Source organism: Belonocnema kinseyi, chromosome 2 (assembly GCF_010883055.1).
Source record: "Belonocnema kinseyi isolate 2016_QV_RU_SX_M_011 chromosome 2, B_treatae_v1, whole genome shotgun sequence".
In the NCBI taxonomy this organism is placed as follows: Eukaryota; Metazoa; Arthropoda; class Insecta; order Hymenoptera; family Cynipidae; genus Belonocnema; species Belonocnema kinseyi.
Window position 1 is genome coordinate 121,437,813 of NC_046658.1, and position 17,821 is coordinate 121,455,633.

At 26.6% G+C, this 17,821-nt stretch overlaps 1 protein-coding gene across 2 annotated transcripts in view; it reads right to left on the reverse strand.

Annotated features, from left to right (window-relative positions):
• Window positions 1–10,156: 10,156 nt before the first annotated feature.
• The window catches only part of LOC117167693 (WD repeat, SAM and U-box domain-containing protein 1-like), a 45,361-nt gene continuing 37,696 nt past the window's right edge, over window positions 10,157–17,821 (reverse strand). The window contains exons 13-18 of one of the 2 annotated variants that reach the window (XM_033352817.1): window positions 16,675–16,943; window positions 13,928–14,018; window positions 13,646–13,740; window positions 13,163–13,324; window positions 12,868–13,012; window positions 10,157–10,881 (exon numbers count right to left, since the gene is read on the reverse strand). In XM_033352817.1, coding sequence (XP_033208708.1) covers window positions 10,718–10,881; window positions 12,868–13,012; window positions 13,163–13,324; window positions 13,646–13,740; window positions 13,928–14,018; window positions 16,675–16,943 — 926 coding nt within the window. In that variant the 3' untranslated portion in view covers window positions 10,157–10,717. The remainder of the gene's footprint in view (window positions 10,882–12,867; window positions 13,013–13,162; window positions 13,325–13,645; window positions 13,741–13,927; window positions 14,019–16,674; window positions 16,944–17,821) is intronic. The other variant, XM_033352818.1, reaches the window with a different exon arrangement.

Genomic DNA, 17,821 nt, shown 5'->3' on the forward strand with positions numbered 1-17,821 from the left:
GTGTCGAATTTCTATTCAAATTCACTCTTTTTTTAATTCTAATTATATTTTCCTAGGTAGAGAAAGCAGGGTTAAATTGTTAAATCCTGAATGAATGAGATTCAATCGATTCCAGAATTAAAAAGTCGGTTCAGTGCGAATTTGGGAATTTTATCTAAATTATTGAAAGCGAAAGAAAAACTACATTTTCGGCGTTGGAGTCAAAATAAATACTGAAAGCGTCATTACTTTATTTTTAAAACGCGGAAGTAATTAATTGTGATTTATTAGTGCTCTACAGAGCCAAAATAATGTATTTCTTCTAATTTTATACTTGCATATTTTTAAAATGAATTTAATAATATGTTTTAATCACATTTTGGTAGTAACGCTCTGGAATACGTTACATTTTTGTAGTAAGTATAACGGTATAACGCGATACAATTTTTGGGTAACTGTAAACCTTTTTCTACTATATACTTGAATTTTCAATCTGAAAATATGGATTTTAACAAAAAAGTTGATTTTGAACAAAATTGGTAAATTTTCAGCTTAAAAATTAATTTTTAAGTAACATAAACGAATTTTCGACAAAACAATAGTTGAATTTTCTATTAAATTATGGAATTCCCCAGCCAACAAAGGGAGTTTTCTGACAACAGTTGAATTTTCCGCCCGAAAATTTAAACTTTAAAAAAAAATTATTTTCCAACCAAACATTGTAATTTCCAAGAAAATTGAACTAACCAAAATTTTTTTTTTTTAAATGATTCAATTTTTAAACAACAAGAATAATTTTTTGATAAAAATAAAACGATTTTTCAAGAAATAATACCAACATTTTCAAACAAATAGTTAAATTTACTATTTACATACAAATTCTTATTATTCTTTGTTAAAAATTCATTTATTTTCTTGAAAATTCTTTCTTTGTTAGTTAACAATAGTTTTTAACCAATTTACAAAGAAGGAATTTTCAATAAAATAAATAAACTTTTGACCAAGAATAAATAATTTTCTTCTAAAAAATACGAATTTTCAATAAATGATACAAAAATTTTCAAATAAATAGGTGAATTTTTTAACTAAAAAAGATAAATTTTTAACGAAAATTGAAATAGTTGAATTTTTATCACAAAATAATCATTTTCAACACAAAAAACAACGAATTTTCTACATAACTATTGAATATTCAACCCAGTTGTTGAATTTTCTATAGTAAATTGTTCGCCTGCCTAGTATCTATGGTTACGGAATTTTCCGTGTCTGAACTCCTTTTCGAGCTCGTTCAGAGCTAACGTTACGGAATTTTCCGTTTTTCTAACCCCCTTTCCAGTTTCTTCAGGGCTAACGTTACATCAAATTCCGTAACCAAAAACATAGGAAATGCCGAAATTGTTGAAATTTCCAGCCCACAAAACGAGTTTTCTACAAAAACGTTCAATTTTCAAAAAAATTTTTGAATTTTCAGTTAAAAAAAGATGGTAACCTTTGAGAATGAATTTTCTACAAAACAGTCGATTTTCCAACGAAATAGTTGAATTTTTTATTGAATTATTGAACTTTCCAAACAACAAAACGAGTTTATTACTAAACAGTTGAATTTTCAACCCGAAAATATGAATTTTCAAGAAAAATTTATTGAATTTTCACTTAAAAATTAATTTTTGACGGACAAAACACAAAGTTTTTACGAAACAAAAGTTGAATGTTTAACTCGACAGTATAAACTTTCCACAAAAAAGTTAATTTTCAAGAATTATACCAAACTTTTCGAAGAAATTGTTGATTTTTAAAATAAAAAAAAGATACTTTTTTAACGAAATTTAAAATAATTGAGTTTTTATTGAAATTAATTTAATTAAGAAAAAAGAAAAGAATTTTCTACCAAACAGTTGATTTTTCAACAAAATAGTTGAACTTTCTCCTAAATTGTTGAATTTTCCAGTCAACAAATCGAGTTTTCTAATAAAAAGTTGAATTTTTAGCCCGAAAATATGAAATTGCAACAAAATAGTTTAATTTTTAGTTTGAAAAATTCATTTTTAACAAACAAAAACGATTTTTCTATAAAACAGTTAAAATTTCATCTAAAAAGTTAATTTTTTATTTAAAACAATTAAAATTTGAGCAAAAAAATTAATTTTCGACTTAAATGATTGAATAGTTTTACAAACATGATGAATTTTGAACTAAAATGATGAATCTTCAACTGGAACAGTTGAATTGTTATCTGAAATGTAAATTTTACATCACGAAGATTAATTTCTACGAAAAAACACGAATTTTCAATTTAAAAATATGATTTTTCAAACCAAAACCGAAGATAAATTTTTATCAAAAAAAATGAATGTTCAATTAAACACATGATTTTTCAATTAAAATGGTAAACTTTCTAATAATTATTGAGTTTTTCAGTAAAAAAATGAGTTTTCTGCTAAAAGTTGAATTTTGAGTCCGAAAATTTGAATTCTCAACCAAAAATTGTTGAATTTTCAGTTTGAAAAATTTATTTTTAAAAACAAAAAATGAATTTTCTATGTAACAGTTGAAATTTCGTCAAAAAAGTTAATTTTCAACCATAAAGTTGAATTTTTAAGAAATTTGTTAAATTCCCAGTAAAAAAATTAATTTTTAATTAACCAAAAACGAATTTTCGACAAAATAAATACATTTTGAACCGACAAGAATAATTTTGTACTAAAAAAATGAATTTTACAATCAAACAGTTGAATTTTTAACGAACAAAAAACGAATTTTCAACCTAAAAAATAGAATTTTCAATGAAAAATGTGAACTAAAAAATATTTGTATCTTAAAAAAAAAGTTAAATTACCTACCAAACAGTTGCTTTGTTGAATAAAGAAATTGATTTTCAAAAAAAAAAAAAAAAAAAAAATAGAATTTTCAACAAAATTTATAAATAGGGCCATCCATTAATTTTTTATTTTATTTTAACATATTAAAATATATGCTTTAAAATCACTAATAATTCCAACATACAAAAAAAACTTTTTTCGAATTTATATTTAAAAAAAGTGTACCCGGGCGATTCACATTTTTTCGTAAAAACGGAAAGAAAGCAGTACGAACATTGGTATTTTGTGCCTAAATCTAATAATTTTGATGGTAAATTAATTTTATGGCAAGGAAAAAATTCCCCACCTGCAAAAAAGAGGATATTGTATTATATATATTTTCGGAAAATTACCATTATGGGGTATGATTATTAATTTTTATAATTGTACAATAGTATAATGTATTATATTATTATTATATTATACCTTACAATAAGCGATGAAGAAACGGTACTTGCAGATTTTATTTGACTTGAAGCTAGATAAGGTGACTGTAGCCCGGCATACATTCTGAGCTGGCGCGTTGCGTTTTTGAGGCGCTAAAAACATTCAATTTTCAATAACAAAAAAAGGCAACAACAAGAACGTTTTTCGAAAAAAATTGCTATGTTCCCTCGAGTAAAAACGTCTTTAAATTATGTGATTAAAATATTACATTAAACAATACATCCTTGTAATCGCATCATTCATATTACGAAAACCCGATTTTTTAAGAGCCTTAAGGCTATGTGACACTTATCCGATTCCTACCTTACCGACATTTGGTTTTTATCATGCCAGCTCACACGAAATGTGTTATTGAGCTGAAAGTTTGAGAAAATATAGAAAAAGGGTCTAAGGAACGTTTATGTGCTAATACAATTTCGCAGATACAACAAAAATATTCAACACAATTTTTTTGGTAGTATTAAAAATATGCATTAGCACCAAAGATATTCTACTTTGATATATATTATATCTTTTTATATAATTTTTAATATTATTTTTGATATTATATTTTTTGATATATATCTTGGGTGAGACTAACTATACAGAATACGTGAAGAATGGAGCGGGGAAGAGTAAAAGTTGTATAAAAAAAAAATTTGAGCGCGCCTGGGGCGCGCTAATATTGATTCTCGCGCTTCGCGCTCGACAATTTATTTACCTCGCGTTCAGCGCTCGGTCTTTGTATATTTCTTACACTTGTGCACAAATTTTTTAAAACTAAAGGTAAAAACATCGACAACAGTAATTTGGTGATAATGACTTCTTTTTTGTTAAAGCTCCTTCGGCTTTAACGAATACAATCTCATCACGTATCTTGTGCTTCGCACTCGAATTTTGTATCTCAACTTGTATGTCATTTCCATAAAAGTATACTATTACAATTTATAACATGCACTGATATTAAAACAGATGTAGTTTCGTTGTATCTTAAAAAAAAATTTGTTATTTAACATTTTATTGCAACTACTTCCGGGTTTTCTAGAACTGAATTTGCTCATTTCCAATTTTATTTTTACGATTTTAAGGTAGCACATACGGTCTACACATCAGCCTTACCTTTTTTTAACTTCTAAATTAAATCCCATCCTCAGCGACCCACGAAACTTCAATTAATGAGGGTTTTTGAGGAGGGTGGGGGGGATTAGGTTCAAACAAGAGTCATAGCTGTTAGTATTTTATGCTGAGAAATTCAACCAACCTTCACCAGTATTGTGTTAGATGTGTGTTGATATATTAACTCATTTTCACATTCGGCCCACAGTGGGAAAAAATTGACATTTTTGATTTAAAATAACATACAGCCCACAAATATTGAGCGATTGACGTTCACAGTGCTCGCCAATAACAGAAAAAGTATTGAAATCGCCTGAGTTTCATAAACTAATATTAGATAAAGATGTTCCAATATTATATATTGAACAACACAAATTTTTTCACAAACAAATTATTTGTTGAAAAAATGTTTTCTATGATTTTCCATAATCATACTTTTTTCTAGATATATTGCAAGAAATTTGGATGGAAATTATATGATATTAAAACAAATTTCTTTTAAGATTATAATTCTTTATATTATAGACAAATTTAATGAACAAATGCAGTAATCAGGCATGTTTCGATAGAAAAATTCGTTTTTTTTTCGATGTACATTTTTATAAATTAGAAACTTTATGATAATTGGAGCAAAATTCATAATTTGTTGATTAATCATATGATTTTTCAAAAACAAATTTAATAAACAAATATATTATTCGGGCATTTGTCGGCAGAAAAAGTCGGGTTTTTCAATGCCAGTCTTTTCAGTTGGGAACTTCATTAGAATTTCAGCAGCATTCATAATAAGTTGATCAATTTTATGATTTCTTTAAACAAGTTTAATCAACAGATGCATTAATCAAGCATTTGTCCACAGAAAAATTAGTTTTTCTTCTATGGCAATTTTTTAAATTAGGATATCGAAAAAAAATTTTGTTTCGTTCACAGATGTTCGAATAATGCATTTGTTTGTAAAATTTTTTTTTTAAATATAAAATTTACCAACTCATCATGAATGTTGCCGAATTTATTATGAAGATTTAAATTGAAAGTCTGACATCAAAACAAAACAAAATTTTTTTGTCGACAAATGCCCCACTAATGCATTTGTTTATTAAATTTCTTGAAAAAACGCACAAAATTCATCAAAAAATTATACATTTTTCTGAAGTTTTCACAAATTTCCTAATTTAAAAAAATTTAGATCGAAAACAACGAATATTTCTGCCGAAAAATGCCTGATTACTGCATTTGTGCATTAACTTTGTTTATAATGTAAACAATTATAATCGTAAGCGATTTTTTTTACATAATATGGTTTTCATTCAAATCTCTTGCAATATTAATTGCAAAAACGTATAATTATGGAAAATCGTAGAAAAAATTTGTTCAACAAATAATTTGTTTATAAATTTTTTTTTGTTAATTGTCTAATATTGGAATATCCTTAACTAATGTAACTCTATGCAACTAAAGCGATTTCAATATTTTTTCTGTTATGGACGAGTACCGGGAACTTCAAATAGAAGAAATGGCAATTTTTTCGTTATATTTGTTTTTTTTTATAAGAAAAAATAATCCAAATCGGTGAATATTTGTGCTCTGTACGTTATTTTGAACTAAAAAAGTCATTTTTTTCCACTGCACGACCCTCCTTTATGCACGGGACCAAAAACATATATATATTTGTTCTTTTTCAAAATACATTTAAATAATTGAGAATATTTGAAATACTGTAAAATAGATGAATGAAAAAATGTAATTTTTGATTTTCAATTATTTTTTATGCTGTAAAAATTTGAATTTTCAATTTTTCAAAAAAATTCAAAAAGTTGTTGTGATAATCTTGTAGGGAATTAAAAAAGAAACATTTTTCTTCACTTGTCCTTTTTTCATATCGTGCGTTATTTAGCTTAAAATGTTTATTTTAGCATGTTATATGGAATTTTGTAAATGTTATAACTCTGGTAAATTTTGGTTTAATGAAAAAAGTTATAGGGATAAATTGTTCACATCTTTGAGTACTATGAATAACAGTACAGAAAATTTTTGAATTTTGAAAAAAAGTGGTCTCAGAAATTTTCAAAATACGCTCACTTTTTGAATTTTCATCAAAAATGGCTGGCTAACGAACTTTACCTTAATTTTAGGACACTTAAAAAGTATACGAAAGGCCAATCACAGTTTTTTCCACCTGGATTCAGGGGGTCTCAAAACGTGGGCATTTGACAAAAATTAGGGAAGGGGGGGTCAAATTTTACACAAATTTAATACCTTCTCTGATGAGAATGTAAAAATAACATTAGTCAGTTTTTTTTCTTCATTGTATTTTCAAAAAAGTAAATGACTTATTTCGGTTTAAAGCTATTTGATTTAACATAATAATAAATTAGATTTTTAAACATATAATTACATAAGCAATTTAAAATACTCAAATATGCTCTAGTTTTTCTAATAATTATACGTTTATTTTACAGAGTATTTTACATAAATAATTGTATCTTCTTTTAAATGCAATCGTAATTGTAGAAAATTATGAAATCACACTTGGAAAAAAATGGTGTGAAAGTTCGAAAAATATCAATAAAAGAGCCTCATTTTTAGATATGCGATTAATATTATTGTGAATATAGAATCATAAATTAGTCCTTTTATATTAATTATATTCACTATAATATTTTTTACAACAAACTTTTAAAAATTCAGCTGTATTAATAATAGTTACTTCATTATCAATATACTGATCCGACTATTTAATTTCTACTTAAATTTAAAAAATTGAATAAACAATACATTTTAATACAAGTTTCAGAAATTACAAAAAATTGAGATGCACATATCGTAGGAAACTAGTGAAGTTATAAAAATAAATATATGACTTTATAGTATCTAGTTCTATTATTTATAATAAACAAGTAAAAAAAAATTCTTAAATTTAAACTTGGTTATTTTTCAATCTTAAAATCATTTTTCTTATTACTAAAATGCTATTAAAATTAAAATACATAACTATTGTATATTATTAAAACAATACTCTGCCATATCAGATTTTCAAAAATACATTCGCAAGAATTTATTCTTATCACACGCTTCTAAATTAATTTATATCCTAGATGAAAAAATCGATTGAATAATGTCCTAAATAAAATATTCCACTTCTTTTGGATGAATTTTAAGGCCACGTTTTTTACTTATTATTTGTAAAAATTTGTAATAATAAGAATTATTATTATGTCTGCTTTTGGTCTACTTGGAACATTGTTTATCGTTGGGCCTTATACAGTAATACTGTATTATAGGGTGGGTCAAAAAAATTCTGGAATTTGAAATCAAAATAATATCGGGATATTAAGCATAATAAATTTTGGGACGATAGACTGAGATTCAATTTGTTTACACATCTGGAGGTCAAAAAAGTCTTCCTAATTTTTGGCGGATTTTAATTATTAAGCAGAAAAAATTCTTTAGGTCGAAATATATACTAAATTTTTAACAAGCAAGATTAATTTTTTACCAAACTCTTACATTTTTAACTTGTAAATGATTCATTTCTAACAAAAAATGGAATAGATTAAGTTTTAAATACAAAAATTAATTTTTAATATATAAAAACAAACAAATTTTCAACAAAAAAATTAAAATTTCAAATCAAAGAGGTGAATCTAAAAATAATATGGATTTTTGACAAACTGGTACAATTTTCAACAATATACCTACATGAATTTTAAATAGAAAAGGTCAATTTTCAAACAAAAGTGGAATAGTTACATTGTCAGTTTAAAACAATTAATTCTCAAGAAAAAGAGAAATTCATTTTAAATAAAATACTTAAATTTTCATTCAAACAGGTAAATTTAAAAAATATGAATTTTTATCAAGCTGGTATAACATTTTCGAATTTTGAAGGTAAAAGGACGATTTTTCTCCAAAAAATTTGGACTTTTCAGCCAAAATATGATTTTTTAACAAAAAAGTCCGTTTTTACAACTACAACAAAATACAAATTTTCATAAAAACAGTATATTTTTTAACCAAATGGTTTAATTTAAACCAAAAATATAAACTTTTTACAAAACAGTTGTATTTTCAAATAAAAGGGATGAAAAGTGTATTTGAACAAAACACATAAATTTTGAACTAGAAAACCTCAGTTTTCAATAAAAATATCAATTTTCAACCAAAAATGGAATAGTTACATTTTTTGTCAAAAATAATTAATCAGAAAAAAAATTTCCACAAAAATAGTTAAGATTTCAATAAAAAAAATAAATCTTCGACTAAAACGATGAAAATAAAAAAAAATTATTTTAAACCTAGAAGAAGATGATTTTTTAAACCATGAGATTAATTTTCCAAAAATAAAACAGTTAAATTTTTTCAACCAACGAGTATAATTTTCAAGTGAAAAATAGGCTTTTTTAACCAAATAGTTTAATTTTCAACCAAAAAGATGAAATTTCCAACAAGAAGGTTAATATTCTACCAAAAACATAAGAATTTGTAAATTTGTTAACAAAAAAATGACTTATCTTCCAAAACGTTAAACTTTTATATAAATAGTTTAGTTTTTAACAAAAAAAAATTGAATTTAATCAAAAATATGAATTTGAACAAAAAGGTTCATTTCCAACCGATGGTTCAATTTGTCTATCAAAATGTTGAATTTGTAACCAAATAAAACTAATTTAGACCCAAGCAGTGGCATTTTTAATCAAAAACGATGAATATTCAATCGAAAACATTAATTTTTGACAAAATATACGAATTATCAACTAGAAAAAATCAATTTTCAACGTAAATTGGAATAGTTCCATTGCTGAATCAAAAGATTTATTCGAAAAAAAAAACAACAAAAATGAGCTTTCAGCGAAATAGTCACATTTTGATCAAAATACATGAATTTTCAACGAAAGTGATAAGTCTTTAAACAAAACAAAAATTAATTTTCACAAAAGAGTTCAGCTCAAAAGATGATTTTTTTAACCTCGAAGATTGATCTACTAAAAAATGAATAATCAGATTTTCAACCAAGGGGTTGAATCTTAAAAAATATGAATTTTTTACAAAATAGTTCAACTCTTAACCAATTAGTTGAATTCAAAAAAATTAATTTTTAACGAAATAGTTAAATTTTCCAGGAAAAAGATTAATGTCCTACTAAAAAATATGAATTTTCTACCAAATACATGAATTTCCAACCAAATTTTTGAATTTTTAAGCCAAAGGGATGAATTATCTACAAAACGGTTACATTTTCAAACAAAAAATATTATTTTTTAACAGCAAATTTAATTTTCTACCAAATTGTTGAATTCTTAACCAAATCAGAGTAACTTAAACGCAAATAATTGCATTTTAAACAAAAAAGATGAATTTTCGACCAAGAAAATTTTCTACCAAAAAAGACAAAGTTTTACAAAACAGATTAATTATTAACTAGACATTATCATTTTCAAATAAAAATAGCAATTTTCAACCAAAAATGGAATAATTTCAGTTTTATTTAAAAAAAAAAATAATAATTTTCAACCAAAAAATACAATTTTCAACAAAATAGATACATTCTCAACAACAACAACAAAAGAATTTGTAACTAAAATGATGAATCTTAAAAAAATTAACCTTCAACTGAAGATTTCAATTCAAAAGATGATGTTTTAACCCAGCAGTAAAATTATCTACAAGTTTAATTTAAATTTTCATTAGGGGAGATAAAGATACAATAAAAAAATTAATTTTTAGCAAAGCAGTTGAACTTTCAAACAAGTAGCTGAATTTCTGATAAAAAGATGACTTTTGACAAAAAAGTTGCATTTTCAATATAATAAAAAAATGGTCTATTCTAAATTAATATCAAAATGAGAATACAAAAATTTCCCTGCATTTCCAAACTTAATTTCTGGGTTTTGTCAATTTTTTCCTTTTATTTTTGTATGCTCGGAAAGTCCAAATTAGCTCAGAAAATTTTTTATAACAAAAGTTTTATAAAACTAATTTCATTTGATACCAAAATAAAAAATTTATTTTTTATTTATACTAGTGTTATGAAGTTTTTCAAAAAACAGGGGCGAATTTAATTAGAATTATCTCTCGCAAAATGATTAATTAAACTCCGCGAAAAATCTCCAGATTTTTGCATCTAGAAATGTAAAAAAAAGTAAAATCTGAAAAGAAAATTTTAGTTTTCGACCCACTCTTCTTTATACAACAAAATTTTGCAGTGCAGACATATTTTTGAACGATTTTTGATTTTATAATTAAGTTTTAAAAGCACGCACATACAAAAGGCAATAGAATTTATCAATCAAGTGTATTACAAGAAAAATTTTTTTTCTTCTAATTTTACTTTCGCCTTTTCAGGATTGAGGTCCATCCCCATGAAGAAATGCGTATATAGCATTTCTTAAAGTTATATTGGGAGTCACATTTTTGTCATGTAGAGGCTCATTCGTCATTGGGCTTGTAAACTTTCCGCACAGAAACCATTCATTTATTGCTGCTCTTTCATACGTATGGCCATCTGAAAATTTAATTAAAAATTTAATTTTGTTCGATTATTCAGGGTAGCCGCAAAACTTCATTCTCAAAATTCCCTGACTGTTCCCTGATCTTTCCCTGACAAATTTGTACTTTTACATGAGCATTAATGTTCTAAGGCCAGCATTTAATTCTTATGCTTTTTTTATTTCAATAAAAAAGACGACTTCTCTATCTGAAAGGTTGAATTTTCGACCAAGAATGATTTTTTACCTAGAATGATTTCAACCTACAGGGAGCTTCAAACAAAAACCGTTGCATTTTTATTCGAATGGTTAAATTTTCAAACAGAAAAGTAGAATTTTCGACAAAAGAATTGAATTTTGCAACAAATAACGATTTTTCAATCCTGAAAAAAAATTCAACCGCTTTGTTCCATTTTTAAGTAAGAAAGAAGGATTTTTTACAAAACACTTAAATTTGCAACCTATAAATCCAAATTTTCATAAAAAAAGTTAATTGTCAACCAAATAGTTGAATTTTCTTTCAAAATAGTTGAAAGTTCAACACAAAAAGATGAATTTTCAACAAAACAGTTCCACTTTCAACCAAAAAGGAAAACTTTTTAACAACATTGTTAACTTTTCAACAAAATAATACAATTTTCAACCAAAAATATAATAGTAGACTTTTCAAACAAAAAGAATGATCTCTTAAGCCAAAATAGTTGAATTTTCTAGATAACAGTTAAATTCTCAACCCGAAAAGTTGAATTTTCAAGAAATAGATCAAGTTTCAACAAAGTAGACTAATTTTTAACCAAATATTTGAATTTTCAACCTACTAAGACAAATTCTCAACAGAAAATGTAATAGTTGATATTTCAATTAAAACAGAACCAAAAAGAGGAATTTTCAATTAAAAAGATTGGTTTTTTTAAAAAGATTTTTCAGCAAAATACATGAATTTGGAAACAAATAGTTGAATTTTGGAATTAAAAAAAAAATCGTACCCAAAATGGAAAAGTTCAATTTTTAGTACAAAAATAAGGTTTCATAAAAATCAAAAATTATTTTTTAACAAATTAATTAATGCAGAAGTTGAATTTACCCATCAGAAAGTTGAATTTTCCCACCAGAAAGTTGAATTTTCAAAAAATAAAGTTTTTTAGTCAAGAAAGAAACAAAGTTCATCCAAATGCATTTTTAACGAATAGACAAATTTTCAAGTAAAAAAGATTAATTTTCAACCAAAAATACATTTTCAGTTGAAAAATTTAATAAAAAAAGGAATGTTAACAAAATAGTTAAATTTGTAACCAAACAGAAGATCTTTTAACGAAAATAATAAATTTTTAAGAAAACAGTTTAAAGTTTTCTTGAGCAGCTAAATTTTCAATTAACAAATAATAATTTTCAACAAAATAGTTCAACTTTCAACCAAAGATATTAAATTTTGACTAAAATAATTATATTTAACTGGAATAGTTTAATTTTCAGTAGACAAAACTAATTTTCAACCACATAAAAAACGAACTTTTAACCAAAAATGTGAATTTTTACAGAAAAAAGGTTTAAATATTAAGACGCAAAACTTTGGAGTTCAACCAAAAGAGACGAAATTTCAACAAAACATTTGAATTTTTAAACAAAAAAGTTATTTTCAACAAAAATAGTTTAATTGAAACCCAAAAAGACCATTTTTCAACCCTTAATTATGAATCTTGAATAAGATTGTTCAATTTTCAAAGTAATAATAAAATTTTCAACTACAAATATAATCGGCAGGACAAATCAAATGCAAAAAATACAAGATAAATAAATTACTGCCAATTTTACATTTTCCTGGATCATTAATATTCAAAGTCGAAAATCTTAATCTTGTAAAAATTTTAAAATATAATCTTTTATAAACAAAATAAAATAATTTTACATTAAACATTAAAAATATTAAATTTATTATTCTTGGTAGTTATTGAAAGTTTCTCTTGTAGAAATTCCTTGACTCGATAAATTTTTTTATTTGATACCTGAACATTCGACTGGATCTTTCATTAATTCCTGAGTAATTGGGCACAAAAATTCATAAGGTATTTCAGCCTCATCTATCGGTTGCATCGCGTTAGAATTTTCACGTTTTAACCAATATAATTGTTTCCTGAGATTTTCCATTGTCTGAAAAAAAATCAATTAAATTAAATTTTAAATTCAATTATAAATATCTAAAACATTATTTTCGTATAAAAACGGTACTTTTTTAAAATAAATTTTTATACAAAAATAATATTCTGGTATTCTCTAAAGGAAAATAAAAATTAAATTTACATCCTCATCCTCGCTAATCTGCAGTTTATGGATGATTTCATTTTCAGATACGTGCAATAAATGATGACCAGTAATTGACGTCGATTCGATATGCTTGACAATATTAGGTAATCCAATTTCCATCAACCATTGAGATATTTCTTCAAATTTCCATTCAGTTACCTTCAAATGAAGAGATTTAAAAAAATAAAATAAGAAATTCAAATTTTTAAAAAATCAGTTTGATTTTTTGTTACTGAAACAACATATAATTTTTTTTTCATCGTAAATTATATTTCAAATTGAGTAAGTAAAATTTTTAAGGAGTAGAAGCATAACTGGAAAATTGTCACACTTTGCGGAACTCGAACCCTTAAGCCGACGGTATGGATTTAAGCCATAGCGGCTTAGTACCCACGACCATCTTTCAAATTTGTTTTTGTTCTTATGGTGACTTACCTATAAAAATAGTAATTTATAAGATGCATTTGTACTTCAACTTACCCTTTTGGTACTGTTTCTCAGTCGATTTAATAAAGCAGTCTGGGTCACTAATTGCTCCGGTAATCTCCACACCAAGACAGTCTTGTCCAAAGCACCTGCAAATTGTTTTATTGCAATTTTCAATTTAAAGCCTTTTTAATTGTTATCATTATTATTTTTTGTTTTAAACATACATTTCATTTCATTTATGAGAAGGATTTTGATTTTTTAGCTACAAGAATAGTAATTTGTATAAAAAATGTGCCCTTTAATATTGTTTATAAGTTGTTATGTAAATTATACCTGTGACAAAAAGGGAAATGTCTTCGGAAAATCCACAGCTTGTGACGATGCTTTCATGACGTTCGAGAACGTGTAAACACGCCCCTGTGTACTGAAAAAATACATTGAAAAGGTACATTGAAACTAGCGATCTAAAAAATACGTATGTTTAAACAATACAGTGAAACCTTTCAATAGCCCTCCCTTCTATAGCCCTTCCGAGAATTGACGCCACGCCGCAGTTAGGTGTAATAGGATCTGCACGGGGTGCGCGGTATCTGCGGTTTTCACTCAGGCCTGAACAAACAAAAGCGGAGCGGGCTATAATGAGTTAGTTCCCACCCACCGTCAGCCCCAAAATCGGCGCTATAGAAGAGTTTCACTTATATGTTTTAATAAATTGAGAAACTGAACTTCTATTATAAACAAATTTTCTGCTAAAAACTGTTTTTGAAGCGCAAAAGCCTGCATTCACGTCTCTAGATTCTCACGAGACTACTGTAAAATCCCTAAAAATAAAATTTCCGACAGATACTGAAATTTTCCAATAATAAAATTCTCGGAGTGGAAAATTTCCTAATAATAAAATTCCCGATTTGGAAAATTTCTGTATAAGAAATTCCCGAAAATTTTGAATTAAAGAATCTCGAAACTTGATAATTGAAAACTGGAAAAAATTGGATAATTTAAAATTTAAAGGAATTGTAAAGAATATAAAGCGTTAAAAATTAAATAAATAATTTAATATTAAAAACTTTTATATTTCTACTCATTTTTAATTTGAAGCAATTTAAGTTTGGAAATTTGAAATAAAAAACTAAATTGGATATTTGAAAGTTAAAGCCTCACAAAATTCAAGAATTTTAAATTTTATTTGAAATTTTTTATTATAAATCTTTAAAATAAAAATATTCTAAAAAAAACGTTGAAACCTAATTTTTAATGAATAAGAACTATGATATTAAAACTTTTTGATGCTCAAACATTTGAAAATATTGATTATTTTTATTAAATTTATATTATTTTAAAATTAACAATTTTCAAATAGTTGATTACATATTTCAAAGCTTAAGCATTTCAATTTTAATTTAAAAAATAAACTGATGAAAATTCGAAACTTAAAAATCATTGTAACCTTTTAGAATTGAAGAAATTATGGCATTACTGCGGCATCATTTTCAGATACTTTAATTTTTATTTAATTTGACTTAAAAAAACCTAATTTTAAACTTTTTAATTCCAAATCGTTTAATTTTTAGCACATCACTTAGAATTATAATTAATTTTTGAAATTTTCGAATGAAATATTGTTTAATTTTAAGAGGTTCATTTTTTTAAATCATCCACCAAAAATTGGACAATTTTGAGGTATTACAACGATAATAACAAATAAATTTAATATTTTGCAAAATTATAAATTTAAATAAAAAATAGTTTAAATTTCCAATAATAGCTAATTCGAAAAATTCTCATTTCTAAGGCTTGAGTTTGAGAATGTATTGCCTTAATTTTTTTTTTGAATTTCTCATTGTTCGGAACGGAATTTTTCTTTAACTTAAAAATAAAATTTCCATCTTATGATCACGAATCAATCACGAATCGATTGAATGTTAATTAATTGTTTTCCGCGACTATTTTGTTTCCTGAACTACCTAACCCGACTGCGTGTGGATGTAAATGTTCTTAGCTGAAATCAAAATTTTACAATTTACAAAGATTCTAGTGCATTTTTTAATAATTATTTTTTTAAATTACAACAATTGTTTTTAATTAGTCAGTAAAAATTAGTAAAAAAAGTCATTAGTTCGTAAAAAAAGGCGGCACTTTTTTTATTCGCCCAGGGCGGTAAATTCTTAAAACCGACCCTGATTTAATATGAAAAATGTGCAAGACAATTTTGTACCTTTAAAATTGAAACAAAACAAATTAGAATAATTAAATCTAAAATTATTAAATCTCAAACATACTAAAATTTAATCTTAACAATTTAGAATATTTAAATCTAAAAATATTAAATTTAGGCCTGACCAGCATGACTTTTAGATGAAATTTTAAAAGGTTTATTATTGAAATTGTCCTAACATTCCTTCTCTACTTCCCTCTCCCCTCACTTCCAAAGCTGAAATTCCCCTACCCCTAATTTCCCATCCCCCACTCCCCCTCTCTAATGTCCATTACTTTCCCTCTACTTCCCAACAGTCGCGCTCCCCTCACTTCCTGTAATTTCCCCTACTTCCTGTCCGCTCTCTTGCCCTACTTCTCCTCTTTATTATTACCCTTTTTTCTCCTACTTTCGCTCCTCTCATATTCCATAACTTCCCCTACTTTCCCTTCACTCATTTATTCGTCTTACTTTCCCTACTTCTCTCCTCATTTCCTCTACTCCCCCTTCCCTTATTGCCCTACTTTCCCCCTCATTTCCTTTCAAACCCCTTACTCTTCTTCTCCTCATTTCCCCTTACTTTCTCAACCCTCACTTTCTATATTTCCTATACTTCCACTTCATTCATTCTACCTCATGTCCCCTAATTGCCTTCCATTCATTTTCCCTCACTTCCCACATTTCCTCTCCAATGATCTCCCTTTACTCCCCTACTTGGAAAAATGTACGACAGTCAGACGGATGGACTATGAGGGTTTGTGCCCAGGGCTATGAAATCCCAAATATCAAAATGAAATTCAACAAAGTATTAATATGCAAGCAGAATAAATGAATGAAAGGTAGATTATTATATATAATTTTTTGATAAAGATTATAAAATACATACGACGCTCCAAATTCGAGCAGTTTTGTCAGTTGCGACACTGCCTAAAATTTCCCCTTGACCAGATGAAAATCTAATATCCATAACATTCCCTCCATGTCCTGCCAATTGTTTTTTTAATTTATGTGATATTCTAGAGTAGTTGGATCCTCTCGCTTCATCTTCACTTTCGTTAGAAATGTTGATTCTCCACAATTTAACAAGAGAATCGTTTCCACAAGTTGCTAAGAGGTAAGATAAATTGTCACCAGTTGTATTTGTTACTAAAGATCCTAAGATAAAAAATAGGGTCAATCCATTTAATTTTGCCGAAGTTGATTGCGACCTAATTTCGAATAATGTTGATACTGAACTCTATAATAATTACATTGAATCACAAATTGAAAAAAAAAATTGCGGCGGACAAATGGACGTCTCCTATACGTATTTTAGGGTGCTGAATTCGAATCCGTTAAGCTTTAGCCTCCAGCACGTCAGGATTTTTGCATAATTGCAGAAAACGTGCTAAAAATGGAGTTTTTAAAAATGTTTTCGTAGATAAAACAAGTTGGACATGCCTACATCTATCAAATTTTTATTTAAAACAATAAAGATTATACCCCAAACCCAAGAATCCCAAACCTACCAACCCAAAAATCCCAAATCCACAAACCCACAAAACCCAAACTAACAAACTTCAAACCTATAAACCACAAACACAAAAACCTCAAACCTACCAACTCCAAACTCACAAATCTTAAACCCTTGAGCCCCAAACCCACATTCATAAACCCACAAACCACAAACCCACAAATCCCAAACCTACAAATCCCACATGTGCAAATCCTAAACCTACAAAATCTTGGTCTTCAAACCCAGAAATCTCTAGCCCACAAACCCCAAACATACCAACTCTAAACCCGCATACCCTAAATCAACACACCCCAATCTCAAAAATTAAAAAAAAAAACGAAAAATAAATAAAAAATACGGGAATAGCATTTCGCCACCTCCTCTTTGGTTATTTAGTCTAGGAGCCAGGTACACCCTGGTGGCCTTTTCAATTCGAATGCAGCCACCAAGGTTTTTCTTATGTATTTTGACCCGCTGAATCCAAATTTTTTGGGTGGCTCGTCGCCCGAGTGGTCGTTTAATTGTTATTAACATTTTT